Genomic DNA, 15,220 nt, shown 5'->3' on the forward strand with positions numbered 1-15,220 from the left:
AATGTTTGCACTTAAAACAGGAGAAATATAAATTCAGACGTTAAAAAGAGAGAACAAAGATGCTAGATGCAAAAAGTATACAGGCAACGCGAACAAGCCTATTGACACTCGACTATACACATTATATACTACATCCCCAAATAGCATCTAATCCAATATCACAGTAACATCGTTTTTTCACTGCAATATTACAATAAAATCTAATAAAAATATTGCTAAAATATTACTGAGATGTTACAGTAATATTACGAATTTTTAATGTCATTTAAAAAATTATTTTATACAATATTAATTGAAAAATAATACTGATTGTCAATACGATAACTATTATATAATATTATAATAAATTGAAAAAGTTATGATACAATAAATATCAATTAAAAAAAATAACGAATGTAAATCAATAATATAATACAATAAAATGCAATAATAAATAACAATATAATTGAGACGTTTTATTGCCACAATATACAGGAAGCTGATTAAATTAGTCGACGATTAACGAGAAGTACCAACATTAATGTATCAGAACGCCTCCTCTCTCTTCTTCTTACGAAATAAACTGTGTTTAGTTCTCATGTTGGCAATCATGATGATTTAGTTAATCATCGATTAGCTTATTAGTTAATCGGAGTTGGTAAAAGAGAAATTAATCAATTAAAAGTAAAATTGATCCATCAGATTGCACGCAGCCAGAGTATATAAGAAGCGTACAACATGCCATATGGGACCACTCGAGCTTGCTATTAATTTTATTATAATTAAGTAAATTTATTTATTTATATGAGAGAAGTTAGAATAAAATTTGTATCACACGGGATAATGCATAGCAAAAATTTGAGTTCGTATATGCAACAAATCAATTAAAGTAGACTCTCGAAAATTTCAAATAACAAGAATATGAAGGCTAATGAGAGCTATTCGCTGTTATTAGTGCGATCATGTATAAGATATGTTAAAGTTCGTACATGCATTTATACATATATATAGGGTGCGTTCCACTTACATTCGCGCAACGCGCATGTGTGCATCATTTTATTTTTACATTTAATATTGTTTGGTGACAAGAAGGATGAAATGATGCTCGCGAGCGTTCTGAACACGATAAGTGAAACCTTTAATAAATAATAAACTAAATTTGATGAATAATAAACCAAATTTAATATATTTTCTTGATTTAAATTACTTCACTTTATATTATTATATAGTTTCAGTTAAACTTTAACTGAAACTACCTTAACAGTTAAAGTAACATATTAAGTAAGAGCATTATATAGGGACTTACAAAAATAATTAAAAATAATTCCAATTGAATATAATTTTAGGGGATATTATATGTATTTACTTATTTTGGGGGGAATTCGCTTGATGCACCTGTATAGTATCTTATATATATGTTCCAAAAGCTATATATGTACAAAAAGGCTTATAAAGTTCAAATGCGACGAGGAAACCCCGGGCAATAAACGCGAGTGATTGCTGCGCATGCGCGACCTTCACCGGCTTTCCGGCAGTTCAAAGTTTCCGTAGTTTGCTGCAGTTCGCTGTAGATGCTGTCGCTATCTGCGTGGAGCGTGGAGTGCGTGGTGTGGTTGCTAACCTTAATCGATGCACACTGATGTTGAATCTGATCTGTTTCTCTAAAGAGTGAATGCGAAGACAATGGCGTTTAAAATCGCCCTCAATCCAGTTAATCACGTATTAGGTAAAATTTCACGCAAATTTTAGTCTAATTCAAATTTGACGTCACTTTCATTTTTAGTTTGTAAAACGTTCTACTTTGTACTTCAGAACAAGCAAAACAATTATTGAAACGAGTATTTAAGTTTCTTCCCTTTTTTTTTTATTAATTTTTTTTCTTTTTATTTTTGTAGTTTATATTTATCCTACTTTCTATACTGCCTTATTTGTTGACGCTTATATGTTGCATCATGTAACGTCAAGTCGAGTATTCAGGACAATTATCCCAGATGTTTCGTCATAAACAATAAATAAAGACACTTTTGACGATAATATTATGTAATTTAGCGTGTCACATTGTTATGTTAAGTGAACGTGAAAAATATATAAGTTAATGAAGAGAAGAACAAATGATACTCTTTCAATAATTTCATCAGCTTGCAACCAACGTACTGCGTTGGTATATTGAGTCAACTTATTTTTTTAAGTTTATGTATATTCCTTATGAAATATCAATAATAAATGTTGTTGTTAAGCTAATTAAGTGGAGACTTCTATTGTAATGTTATTTTGTCGTAACCTTCAATATTTACAAACTTTCATAGCCATTTAGATTTTAATATTTTAACAGATTTATCAAGTTTAATTTAGCATAAATTATGTAACAACACATAAAAATTTTATTTTATATAAAAAGATGTAATAACATAAAATTTAACTTGGAATAAAATAGTGTAACGTAATAATTGTTCTAAATTATAGATTTGACAATTGTTTTAATATCTATCTTTTCTATTAGATGAACTAGTTATTGCTGTAGATGTAGATATTAAGTTTTATATGTAAACATTAACATTATGTAATATCAATATTAAATATATATATATATAATATAAACATGGTGGTTTTATATTTGTATAATTTATCTGAATTTTAAATTTTTTAGATGTGCTAGTAGTGGCCGAGGTAATTATATCTGAAAATAGAGATATAATAATATCATGGAATAAAACTTGGAATGACAAGTCAGATGTTTGTTTGTATAATAAAGATAACAAACTATTAGGACAATATAATAATGAAATTACCCGATATTTAGCAAGGGCAATGTATCCCTTACTTTATGGTATATACTTTGCAAACATTTTTATGATTATTTAAGTATAAAAAATCTAGAAATCTTATTGATATTAAATAGTTTCTTTTTTTGTTAAATATTATGTCAAAATCAACTAAGATATATATTGCTGTGAATATAATTTTACTATTGTATATTATCTCTGTTATTACATAGAATAATATTGTTAGGTGGTACCTGTCCTTATGAAAGAACAGAAATCGATCACTGGATATCCTGTGCCCTAGTATTGCAAAATATACAAACAAACAAAGATCTTTTAAACTATCTGAATAATGTATTAATAGCACGGACATGGCTCGTCACTAAAAGATTAACATTGGCTGATATTCATGTGTTTTGTGTTTTGTATCGTCATGAATATATAAAATTGTATGCAAAAGATTATTGTAACATTACTAGATGGTATAAGCATATGGAATCGCTTCCTGTTTTCAATAATGCAATATCTATGATTACAAAAAATTGTTCTTCAATTTTGAAACCAAAAGATATAAGTCCACAAAAGGAAAAGTCTGATGCCAAACAAACAAAAACAAGAAAACAGGAGGGCAAATTCATTGATCTTCCTGGAGCAGAAATGGGCAAAGTAAAATCATACAATACAATATAATAGATTAGTTAGATTTTTAAACTTAGATTTGTAACTTTTAAAATTTTTTGTTATTTATTTCTGTAGGTAGTAGTAAGATTTCCACCAGAAGCAAGTGGCTACCTGCACATTGGTCATGCCAAAGCAGCTCTTTTAAATCAGTATTACGCCGAGGCTTTTCAAGGACAACTTATCATGAGATTTGATGATACAAATCCAGCGAAGGAGACTGTAGAATTTGAGGAAGCTATATTGGAAGATTTAAAATTACTGCAGATTAAGCCTGACCGTTTTACGCATACTTCGGATTACTTTGATTTATTGCAAGAGTATTGTACTACACTAATTAAGGATGGAAAGGCATACCTGGATTGTACCCCGGCGAATCTTATGAAAGAACAACGAGATAAAAGATTGAAATCTGAATATCGAGATCTCTGTAAGTAATAATTTTTCAGAAAAAGTATTAATTTTCTGACTATCTCGATTCTAATAATAGTATTCCGCCTTTATAGCCCCTTCCGAAAATCTGCAATTGTGGGAAGAAATGAAACGTGGTACTGAAAAGGGCCAAGAATATTGCGTTAGAGCAAAGATTGATTATCAATCAACAAATGGATGTATGCGTGATCCTACAATTTACCGTTGCAAATTAGAATCTCATCCACGTACTGGAAACAAATACAAGTATTTTTATTTTTTGATATTTTAACAAGATGTTAATTAAAATAACTTGAAATATTTAAGTAATTATAATAATAAAACATTTTAACATTTGATTATTTTGTTAATGTTAATTACATTAATTATTTTATATTGATATAAATTTGGTTAATAATGTTGTGATACAATGTATGTATATATATAAATATATATTTTATCTGTTTATATTAGGATATATCCTACATATGATTTTGCCTGCCCAATTGTTGATGTTATCGAGAATGTTACTCATACTCTACGAACAACAGAATATCATGATAGAGATGTTCAATTTTATTGGATAATCGAGGCTTTGGGACTGCGTCGCCCGTATATTTGGGAATATTCACGATTAAATATGACTCATACGGTTTTATCTAAACGAAAATTAACTTGGTTTGTAAATGAAGGTCTAGTCGATGACTGGGACGATCCACGTTTTCCAACAGTAAGAGGCATTCTAAGACGAGGAATGACAGTCGAGGGTCTGAAACAATTCATCATCGCACAAGGTAGTTCCAGATCTGTGGTCTTTATGGAATGGGACAAGATATGGGCTTTTAATAAGAAAGTCATCGATCCAGTTGCGATCAGGTATAACGAAAATATAATTAAGAATTTGATAATAGAATGGATATTTTTTAAAAACGTTTAATTTTAGGTATACTGCACTGGATTATAATGAATTGATACCAGTTAATGTAATAGATGCTAAGCAAGAATGGTTGAGTGTGCAAAATCATCCTAAAGATTTATCTAAAGGTACCAAACAAGTGCGAGTAAGCTCGAAAATTTTGATAGAAAAGGAAGATGCTGAAAGATTAATTGAGGGACAGAATGCAACCTTTATTAATTGGGGTAACATAATGATACAAAAGATAAATAAACAAGGTGACAAAATAGTAGATGTGGAAGCACGATTAAATCTAGAGGACAAAAATTACAAAAATACCTTGAAGATCACATGGCTAGCTGAATCGTTATCTAAGTCTGATCCAAATGCAGAAAAATCAAATCCAATAAAATGTTACGCTGTTTACTTTGGTCACATTATGAGTGTACCGGTTTTGGGCAAAGACGACGATTTTAAAAACTTTGTTGCCAAAGATACAAGAGTAAAGAATTTTTCACTTATAAATAAATAAATTGATAATTATTATATATATTGCTAATTGCTTATAAAAATTCTTATTTTAGAAAGAAATTCGAATGTTGGGTGAAGTAGAACTAACACGCGTGAAAAAGGGAGAGATAATTCAGCTTCAGAGAAAGGGATTCTTTATTTGTGATGTTCCATATGCATCTAATTCTTATTCAACACAGGAACAACCAATTATACTGTTTCATATACCTGATGGGCATACAACAACACCTTATATAACGCCTGCGGTATCCTATAATCAACAGGTAAAATCAGTATACTTTATTTTCTACAATTACTATCTCATTATTTATTATTATCTTATAATTTTTAAGAGTTTAAAAGTAAAAAAAATATTTTTAGAATGATCCCGTTAATCTTGCAACAAGAGCAGAGCTAATTTCTAAAAAAATAAAAAAGCAGAGTGACGAAGTACAAAATCTAAAAAGTTTGAAAGTCGACAAGAACATTATTGAACAAGAAGTAAAGATCCTCTTGATCTTAAAGAGTGACTACAAAATTGTAACTGGTCAGGATTGGAAACCAGCTGATACTAAAGTTGATAGTACTGAAGCAAAACCAGAGAATAAACAAATTTTGGAAGCGGACAAAATATCCGAAGAAATAAAGAAACAAGGAGATAAAGTACGAAATCTAAAAAGCTCAAAAGCTAATAAGAGCATTATTGATCAAGAAGTGAAGGTTCTCTTAAGTTTAAAAAGTGACTTTAAAAATGTGACTGGTCAGGATTGGAAACCAGCCGATACTGAAGTTGCTAGTACTGAAAGTAAGATAAAGCCAGAGAACAAAGGAACTTTGGAAGCGGAGAAAATATCTGGAGAAATAAAGAAGCAAGGCGATAAAGTACGAACTGTAAAAAGTTCGAAAGCTGACAAAAGCATTATTGATCAAGAAGTAAAGATTCTCTTAAGTTTGAAAAGTGACTATAAAAATGCGACTGGTCAGGATTGGAAACCAACTGATACTAAAGTTGCTAGTACTGAAAGTAAGACAAAGCCAGAGAACAAAGGAACTTGGGAAGCGGAGAAAATATCTGAAGAAATAAAGAAACAAGGAGATAAAGTACGAAATCTAAAAAGCTCGAAAACTAATAAGAGCATTATTGATCAAGAAGTGAAGGTTCTCTTGAATTTGAAAAGTGACTTTAAAAATGTGACTGGTCAGGATTGGAAACCAGCTGATACTAAAGTTGCTAGTACTGGAAGCAAGATAAAGCCAGAAAATAAAGGAACTTTGGAAGCGGATAAAATATCCGAAAAAATAAAGAAGCAAGGCGATAAAGTACGAAATCTGAAAAACTCGAAAGCTGACAAGATTATTATTGATCAAGAAGTGAAGGTTCTCTTAAGTTTGAAAAGTGACTATAAAAATGCAACTGGTCAGGATTGGAAACCAGCTGATACTAAAGTTGCTAGTACTGGAAGCAAGATAAAGCCAGAGAATAAAGAAACTTCGGAAGCGGAGAAGGTATCTGAAGAAATAAAGAAGCAAGGCGATAAAGTACGAAATCTAAAAAGTTCGAAAGCTGACAAGAGCATTATTGATCAAGAAGTAAAGGTTCTCTTAAGTTTGAAAAGTGATTATAAAAATGCGACTGGTCAAGATTGGAAACCTGTGAATTCGGATGCAGCATCGAAAAAGGAAAAGCAAAATACTTCTAAGCTTGAAAAGACATCGGAGAAAGAAGTTATAAAAAATGCGAACAATGACTCAGATTCAAGCAAAACAGGAACAAGATTAGGATTAGAAGCAAAGAAGGAGGAAAATTTCACTGATTGGTACTCGCAAGTTATTACGAAAAGTGGAATGATTGAATATTATGACGTGTCAGGATGTTACATTCTTCGTCCGTGGAGTTTTTCGATTTGGAAGATAGTAAAGGAGTTTATTGACAAAGAAATAACGGATACCGGTGTTCAAGAATGCTACTTCCCGATCTTCGTTACTCGCAGCGTATTAGAAAAGGAAAAGGCGCATATAACAGACTTTGCGCCGGAAGTCGCGTGGGTGACAAAATATGGTGAAACCGATTTGGCGGAGCCCATAGCTATACGGCCCACCTCGGAGACTATCATGTATCCAGCTTATGCCAAATGGCTGAGATCAGACACCGAGTTACCACTTAGGCTTAATCAGTGGAACAACGTTGTGGTAAATACTACTGTTATTGTGATTGGAATTTTTTCCTTATTTTAATTCCGCTCCATTTCAATTATTTTATTTATGTTTACAGAGATGGGAATTTAAAGATCCCAAACCTTTCTTACGCACCAGAGAATTTTTATGGCAGGAAGGCCATACTGCGTTTGCTACTAAGGCAGAAGCGGAAGCGGAAGTATTGATGATTTTAGACTTATATGCTAGGGTCTACGAGGATTTGTTAGCGGTGCCCGTCATTAAAGGCCGCAAGACTGAAAAGGAGAAATTCGCGGGTGGCGAATATACTACTACTGTTGAAGCGTTTATTCCGATTAACGGTCGCGCAATACAGGGAGCGACAAGCCATTATTTAGGACAAAACTTTTCGAAGATGTTTAATATTCAAGTAGAAGGTATCGAGGGTCGAGAAGAAAAAACGTTTGTTTATCAAAATTCGTGGGGTTTAACTACACGAACGATTGGAGTCATGATAATGGTCAGTGTAATCATTATTGTCATGTGTATAGAATATATATATTTATATACTTTTGCAACAAATATTTATTTAGGTACACGGAGATGATCGAGGTTTAGTATTACCTCCAAATATAGCACCCATACAAATCATTGTGATTCCCTGCGGTATAGCTGTGAACATGGATGAACACACAAAAGAGAGTATTCTAAAGAAATGCGATTGGCTAGTTCGTCATTTGGGTCAAGAGGGTAAATTTAGAGTGAAAAGTGATTGTAGATTTTCTCGAACACCTGGATGGAAATTCAATCACTGGGAATTGAAAGGCGTGCCAATAAGGCTTGAAGTAGGTCCGAAGGATTTGTTAAAAAATCAAGTAACAGTCGTACGAAGGGATAACTCCCAGCGAACAGCTATCGAAATATGCAACGATAACATAATTGCTCCGTTAACTTCAATATTGAATGATGTGCAAAGACAATTATTATCAAGGTATTACTAAAAAATTTCTTAGATTCATGTGTATATATATATAACAAGCAATTTCATCTGTTTGTTTATAGAGCGAGAAGCGAGTTAAACGAGCATATTAAACAAGTAGAAAAGTGGAGTAATTTCAACCCCGAGCTTAATAAAAAGAATTTATTGTTGGCACCTTTTTGCGGAGATCCAGCATGTGAAGATAAGATTAAGGAGGATAGTAAGGAAGATAAAAGGTAAAATTTTCCTCTGTATATAAAAAATCTTTATATGTTTATATATATTTATATATGTTGCATCATTATATAAGAAAAAAGGTGCATTTTAAATTATCAAAATATCGATTTAAAACAAATTTTATTAAAAAAGTAGGTTGTATATTTTATACATTTTGAGAATTTACGTTAGTTTAAATATATATAACTGTATATCGTACATTGGTTTTTCTTTATGTTAATAATTTGAAAATCTAAACGTAAATTAGTTTTATTAGAAAAATATCTAATTATATTAGATATCTTATATATTTAATTTAGTTTCAAGAAAAGTAAATATATTTAAATAACCTACCTGAATTATAATTAACAGCAATTCTTCTTTAATTTTTCAATTTAAATTTTGGTTTTATGATTAATTATAGTGAAAGCACAGAAAGTGGATCATTAATGGGCGCCAAGAGTCTATGCATACCATTTGATCAGCCAAAAATAACAAGATCACTCGATGAACTAAAATGTATTCATCATAGTTGCAGAAATAAGCCGAAATTTTATACACTTTTCGGACGCAGTTACTAATACATCTATAAAAGTAAGATTCTTGTATAATGTTTAATAAATATTTCTGCAATTTTTTGTATTCGATTAATATGAGATTTTATGAATTTTTAATTTTTCTTTAAATCGTTAAAATTTTTTTATTGTGCATGTATAAACTTTTGTTCCGTAATATTGTGTGCATATATTTAATAATATAAATCTGTATTCTAATGTTTATTCTCATTCGATTTTTGTTATCTACTCCACAGTACATTATCTATTTTAATTTTATTTATTCTTTTTATGACATCTTTCTTATTTATAAATATAAAATTACATGATTGGAAATTGTAATTATTGATAGTTATATCAACGTTCTTAAGTTATCAAAGAATGAAGTAAATAATGCATTTAGATAAAATTAATAACAATAGCGTGTTTGTAGCACTGATCGGAACGTCCTAAAAATGTCCAGAAGACGTTCCTGTGTCCTAAGACATTTCCAAGATATGTCTCGAATAAAGTGTGCTATATGGAAAAGAACGGAGTAGCCAATAAATCGTTTAAAAATTGGCTCGCAATTTCGTGACTCCACGATGAGAAGTGATCAGAGATCCTCGCATGCACAATCGATTTCACGCGTTGATTGTTTTTCACTTCCAAATATAATGGCTGCGCTCGAATGAGACGCGGATTCTTACCTTCCTCCCGTCGCATACCAGGCACAAGCTGGTCCAAAATTCTAGTGCTCGCAATCGCCTCAAATGACCAAACGGATTCGCATTGTCGCCGTAAGCGTCGACGTAGTAACGAGACATCATTCCGTTATAGTACTCGGTGATGCTTCGTGTACCGCTGAAATCGTGTTAACGAAACTTGTCACTGCCGGCCGAGAAATAACGTGCGTGAACGCGAAGGGAGCAAGATAGAGAAATTCTCAGTGAGTTCTATAAGCATTTCCCACGCACTTGTCGGGGTGAGAAGACGATCGAAGACTCTGTTAACTACCCGTCCTCGAGAGAGGAAGGGTCAGTGATGAGGGGTCGATGAAGAATTATTGGCATGGCCAAGCGACTCAGCCCTCGAAACTCGGAGGTGAACGCTCTTGAGCAGCGAGGCTATCTCATAGGCAAGAAGATCGGACAGGTTGTTTATTATTCCCTTTTGTCTTTCATTCTTTTTAACACCTCACGTCTTCTTTCTACCTCTTCCGTTCTCACTATAGCACTTCCTTCAATTTGTATAACGCAAGATATACAGGAAGGTCTTTATTTTTATTTGTCTCTCTTTTAATAATATAAGTGATTAGTTTTGATTGTCGTTTAATCAATTTCTTTATTATTTCCTAATTTATATTTACGAACTCCACGATGGATCAAATTAAAAGATCCTTAGCACCATTATATTATACAAAACTACGAGATGGGAATATTCATTTTTTGAATTAGACACCTCTTTCAGGGTTCTTATGCAACCGTCCATCTGGCAGAATATATTGATGGAGCAAGCATGAAAAAGATGCGTCTGGCTTGTAAGATCTTTGATAAAGAAAAAGCGCCAGATGATTTCTTGGATAAGTTCTTTCCTCGCGAGCTTGAGATTTTAACAAAGATAGAAAATCCGCATATCATTCAAGTAAGAGTAACCAGAAAAATCTCCGCTCATCTCTCTGATTAATAAGAGAGGAACAATTCTGGTGAAAATTAAAGTTAAACGCTTTTCCCTTTTTTTTTTTCAAAATTAAGGTTGAAAATCTCTTCAGCAATTCTCTTTTAAACGAGCATAGTTAATAATTATTTTACAATAACATGAATAAAATAAAATTTAACAATATTGAAAGTAACTTTAAGCTCTCTATGCACGTTAGAAAATTCTTGAAACTTTATTATAATAAAGTTAAATTTGGGTAAGATAAAGGATTAATACGATTAGTAAATTGTAGTCTATTTGATTACACTTCGCCCAATTCTGCCATTAATGCATCAGCAATCCTAATCGCCTGGTCGAGCACAGGTGCACAGCATTCTGCAACGCGGTCCGCGTGTCTTCATCTTCATGCGCTATGCCGATAATGGTGATCTTTTGGATTTCGTGAAGTGCAACGGCGTAGTGCCGGAACAACAGTCACGATTGTGGTTTCGTCAGATGGCGTCCGGCTTGCACTACCTGCACAGCAAGAATATCGCCCACCGGGACCTCAAGTGCGAGAACATATTGCTCTCGCGAAAGTTCAATGTGAAACTGGCGGACTTTGGTTTTGCCAGGTTCTGCATGGACCACGAGGGCAGGCGGGTTCTCAGCCAGACGTACTGCGGTTCAGCGGCCTATGCCGCGCCGGAGGTCGTCGCCGGTACTCCGTACAATCCAAAATTGGCGGACGTTTGGTCGCTCGGTATTATCCTCTTCATCATGTTGAACGGGACAATGCCATTCGACGACGAGAATCTACCGAAGCTCCTCAAAGATCAGATATCTCGCAATTGGGTGTTCAGGTCCCGCGTCCGCGACACCGTGTCCACGCTGGCTAAGAACATCGTCCGGCAGATTCTCGAACCGGACATCACTCTCAGACTTACGCTCGAGAGGATGCTGGGCCACGAGTGGGTGAGAGCAAGGAAGGATAAAACAGGCTCCCTTGCCGGAAGACTCGTCCACTCAGCGCCGCCGAGTCATACTCCGGTTACGATAAACAATATAATTCTAGTGTTACATTCAAGATTCCTGGTCTCCATATTACAATATGTTCATAAAAACAAAGAATTATGTGAATTTTTTAATATATTGTATATAAGTTTTTATAGTAGAAATTGATATAAAATATGCAGAGAGTTCTTTTTTATTTGTTGTTTGATAATAAATGAATATATAATTCAGTTTATAAATCTTTAACGAAATTACAGCTTAAGACAATTTATTAGAATCATTTATTAATCGGAAAAAGTTTTTAATATATTCTGAAAAATGTAATGGTTACAATATCTAAAAAAGATCAATTTATTTTGGTATGTAAAGCTAAACGTTATTTTGTCATAATTCAATTCACTTTCAGTGAGAAACCAGGAGTCTTAAGCAATAATAAACGACATTTGCAATAGTCACAGTTCTTGAAGAATGAATCTTCGCATAAAATTTCGAAAATTAGTTCACTTTTGAGCGTGCAATTATCCATGGAATTTACAACCGAGGAATAATTGCAACATTTCACATAATTATTTTGAAAAAGCATAACAATTTATCGCCTATACAATTAGATGTGTGGAGGCGGTAATCTAGGCGGGTCAGGAACCGGAAACGTACCTGTCGTAACAAGGGCACAACCTGCATTAAAAAATTTGGAAAATCAGACTCAACCGTCCTCGAAAATGGTAAATACCTCACGGAAAGATCCACAGTTGCCTATCACCGTGGGATAAGAAGATTCGAAAAAGAATCAATGAATACATTGACAAGCTATACAATCAAAAAAATGAGATTTAACAAAGACTAATAATTTCGAACAGTTATTTTTGAAGATGTTTACACTTGTCCTTACTAATATATTTTTTAATTTTCTATTGATTGCACGAACAATAAAATTTATACGGATGTTAACGTATTATTGCTAAATAAAGACGTCCATAATAATTTGATGTAAACCACATGTCGAACAAGGAAAATTTAATCGATTAACACGTTAAATGTTATTCAATAATTAATTTCTACATTTTTCTACAAATTGTCCGATTATCATGCCGTTAATTTGATGGCACGATGGATACAGAAATTAAAAAAATTGTCAAATACATTAATAAGTTTATTGTACAGTTACTGCCTATTAATATACAAAACTATACTTTTTTTTGGTTACATACACATATAACGAGATATTTCCTATGAATATAATATATAAGTGATATATTTCTTCTTCTACATCTAATTTACATTAAAATAACAAATAATTTACACGATTCGATCTCTTGCGTTGTAAAGTCGAGCTCAGTTAGTATAGCACCTTGGGATAACTGAAGAGGACACTGACACGCATTATGAGGGAGGATTACAAGGAAGAAGTCTCTAGCGACATAAAAGAAATCGCAAATTGAAAATAATTTTCAAGACGGCCGTATATAAACCACTCGAAATCACGGACGGTTTTATGCGCTATGGTGATTTTGTTTTTTTAAAGGATTAAAATCCATTTTTTTCTTTGTTACAGAATGTTGCTAACATCACGCGCGATATGTTTTTAGATTTTTTCATTATGCAGACTTGATGTATTTGTTTATAAATTCGATTTTTATTCAAGGCAATAGATTTCTTTAAGTAGAAAAAGTTTCGTATAAAAGTATATTTTTGTAAAATAGTTTCACAAACGTCTATTTATAAAATAATTGTAAATGTAGAAAACGGATTATTTTTTTCGTGAAAAAGAGGCCATGAGATTATAACGTTTGTCAACACTGTTAGTATACCTTGTAAATAAGGTAAACACATTGGTAAACGTTCTGAAGTAGCCTCCTGTCGAATAAAAATAACTATAATTGCTAAAACTCTTCCGCTCGCGCGTAGAAAGGACACAATGTTTTATTTACAGCATATAGTGTTAAAATGTGATAAATACGACCAGATTTAAGTATTTTTACAAATGTACTAACATGCAAAAACGTCGGTCCTTAAACAGGCACATAACGAGCGCGACGCATGTAGATAATGCTTAGAGTACCTATCATGGAATAAAGTCGGAATTATCCGATTTTTCCTAAAAAATACAATAGAAATCTAGGGAATAATTGAACAATTCCGATCGGAGTCCATTCCGACTTTGTTCCACGATAGGTAATCTGGGGTACTATTCTGTAATTGTTTTTACACGTCTACCGACAGTAGTCGATGTCGTTGTGCAGATATTTTGTATGGTAAAAAAGTTGCGCAACCATACTGATAAGGCGTGTAAAAACAGTTACAGAATAGCATCTCAGAACGCATCTCATCGCTTCTCAGAATATGTTAGAACCCGTTTCGGTTTTATCCACTCATTGCAGTACTGGATTAAGCCCATCCACCAGTCAATTTGTGGAACAAGTCTTCGTTCAACGTTTGATTCGCCTCCTTCGAACGCATCGACAGAAAGATATAGCCTCCTATAAATTCGTGGACAACTTTACAGTCCGCTGATTGACATTCAAAAATGATATTCTCTTCTTCGAATTGTACCATCATGTGTTTTACTTCCCAGTTAACATTCCACGCCTGTAAAAGAGATCGTACACTTTCATTTTGTATTTAAAGATATGTATATAATATATATATATTAATATATTATACTTTTACTAAAATATATTTTATATACCTTTACTAATATATATTATATACCTTTACTAAATTTTTTAATTATAGATTTTAGTCAATTTCAAATAATTTTTTCTGTGCAAAAATTATTTATTGTCAGTTTTTAATTTTTAACATTACGTTTTGTCAAAATAAAGGAATATGAATAAAAATCTATAGGAGAGGACACAAATAAAATGAATACGTACCTTCATAGTATTATACCTCCAAGTTTTTAAATGATCGCCAGTGTGAAGGTCCATCCGCATTAACCTATTATTGGCGATACCTAGTAGCTCATCCTTGCTTTTACCAGTAAATCGTACGATGAAGAGTGAGATACCATATTCCGGCAGGGACTGCCAGGCTTTGATATAATTTAGTTTCGCCTCGACAAGAGGCAAGTCTTTAACGTTCGCGTGTGCTTCTAAGATCCTCTGAACCAGCTACATGAAAAAAAGTATCAGCACAGTGTTGAACACTTCGTCATCCAATAATGAAGATTTATTTAAATGAGAACGATTTGTTACCTTTCCTTTGAATTTCTTCGCGAATCGAGGTGCAACATAGTCTTCCGGTACAATATCTAAAGCATTCGGATTGATGGCCGGCGCGGGCGCGGGCCTCTGCAGTTGTAGGAAAGCTGCGATACTGTTCACTTCGCTCTCGTAAGACGCATCGGCGAGGCTACGGCCTTTGGCCGCTAATCTGCACGCGGCCATCCATTTTGCGTATTGTTGTTCCTGAAATAATGGTAATAATAGAATCTCAAGTTCAAAAGCGAATA

General features: G+C 33.0%; 3 protein-coding genes across 4 annotated transcripts in view; 2 read left to right on the plus strand and 1 right to left on the minus strand.

Annotated features, from left to right (window-relative positions):
* Window positions 1–1,631: 1,631 nt before the first annotated feature.
* On the plus strand, window positions 1,632–9,165 carry GluProRS (Glutamyl-prolyl-tRNA synthetase). Its single transcript, XM_018538135.1, has 13 exons — window positions 1,632–1,705; window positions 2,627–2,806; window positions 2,989–3,407; window positions 3,498–3,849; window positions 3,926–4,097; window positions 4,305–4,706; window positions 4,774–5,227; window positions 5,310–5,519; window positions 5,617–7,425; window positions 7,508–7,909; window positions 7,983–8,380; window positions 8,452–8,604; window positions 9,009–9,165. The coding sequence occupies exons 1-13, from the start codon at window positions 1,663–1,665 to the stop codon at window positions 9,163–9,165; spliced, it is 5,151 nt and encodes a 1,716-aa protein (XP_018393637.1). The 5' UTR covers window positions 1,632–1,662.
* Window positions 9,166–9,625: 460 nt separating this feature from the next.
* Tssk (Testis-specific serine/threonine kinase) lies at window positions 9,626–12,570 on the plus strand. 2 transcript variants are annotated; one of them, XM_018538100.1, is made up of 5 exons: window positions 9,626–10,272; window positions 10,588–10,761; window positions 11,140–11,327; window positions 11,391–11,805; window positions 12,378–12,570. In XM_018538100.1, the coding sequence occupies exons 1-5, from the start codon at window positions 10,189–10,191 to the stop codon at window positions 12,537–12,539; spliced, it is 1,023 nt and encodes a 340-aa protein (XP_018393602.1). In that variant the 5' UTR covers window positions 9,626–10,188; the 3' UTR covers window positions 12,540–12,570. The 2 variants fall into 2 exon arrangements, with proteins under 2 accessions (XP_018393602.1, XP_018393601.1); XM_018538099.1 differs by having other exon boundaries at window positions 11,140–11,805.
* A 433-nt stretch (window positions 12,571–13,003) lies between these two features.
* Window positions 13,004–15,220, minus strand: part of LOC108772516 (unc-112-related protein) — a 51,491-nt gene continuing 49,274 nt past the window's right edge. Inside the window, exons 6-8 of the mRNA XM_018538051.1 lie at window positions 14,964–15,176; window positions 14,643–14,879; window positions 13,004–14,355 (exon numbers count right to left, since the gene is read on the minus strand). Coding sequence (XP_018393553.1) covers window positions 14,155–14,355; window positions 14,643–14,879; window positions 14,964–15,176 — 651 coding nt within the window. The 3' untranslated portion in view covers window positions 13,004–14,154. The remainder of the gene's footprint in view (window positions 14,356–14,642; window positions 14,880–14,963; window positions 15,177–15,220) is intronic.

The sequence above is a fragment of the Cyphomyrmex costatus genome, unplaced genomic scaffold (assembly GCF_001594065.2).
Source record: "Cyphomyrmex costatus isolate MS0001 unplaced genomic scaffold, Ccosl1.0 scaffold192, whole genome shotgun sequence".
In the NCBI taxonomy this organism is placed as follows: Eukaryota; Metazoa; Arthropoda; class Insecta; order Hymenoptera; family Formicidae; genus Cyphomyrmex; species Cyphomyrmex costatus.

Excerpts from the sequence above, each read along its gene's own strand:
- Tssk (XM_018538099.1), top strand. The coding sequence starts at position 10,189 with ATGGCCAAGCGACTCAGCCCTCGAAACTCGGAGGTGAACGCTCTTGAG. Across the intron at positions 10,273-10,587 it reads TAGGCAAGAAGATCGGACAG|GGTTCTTATGCAACCGTCCA; the intron begins GTTGTTTATTAT and ends CACCTCTTTCAG. Across the intron at positions 10,762-11,139 it reads AAAATCCGCATATCATTCAA|GTGCACAGCATTCTGCAACG; the intron begins GTAAGAGTAACC and ends GGTCGAGCACAG.
- GluProRS (XM_018538135.1), top strand. The coding sequence starts at position 1,663 with ATGGCGTTTAAAATCGCCCTCAATCCAGTTAATCACGTATTAG. Across the intron at positions 5,520-5,616 it reads CGGTATCCTATAATCAACAG|AATGATCCCGTTAATCTTGC; the intron begins GTAAAATCAGTA and ends AAATATTTTTAG. Across the intron at positions 7,426-7,507 it reads ATCAGTGGAACAACGTTGTG|AGATGGGAATTTAAAGATCC; the intron begins GTAAATACTACT and ends TTATGTTTACAG.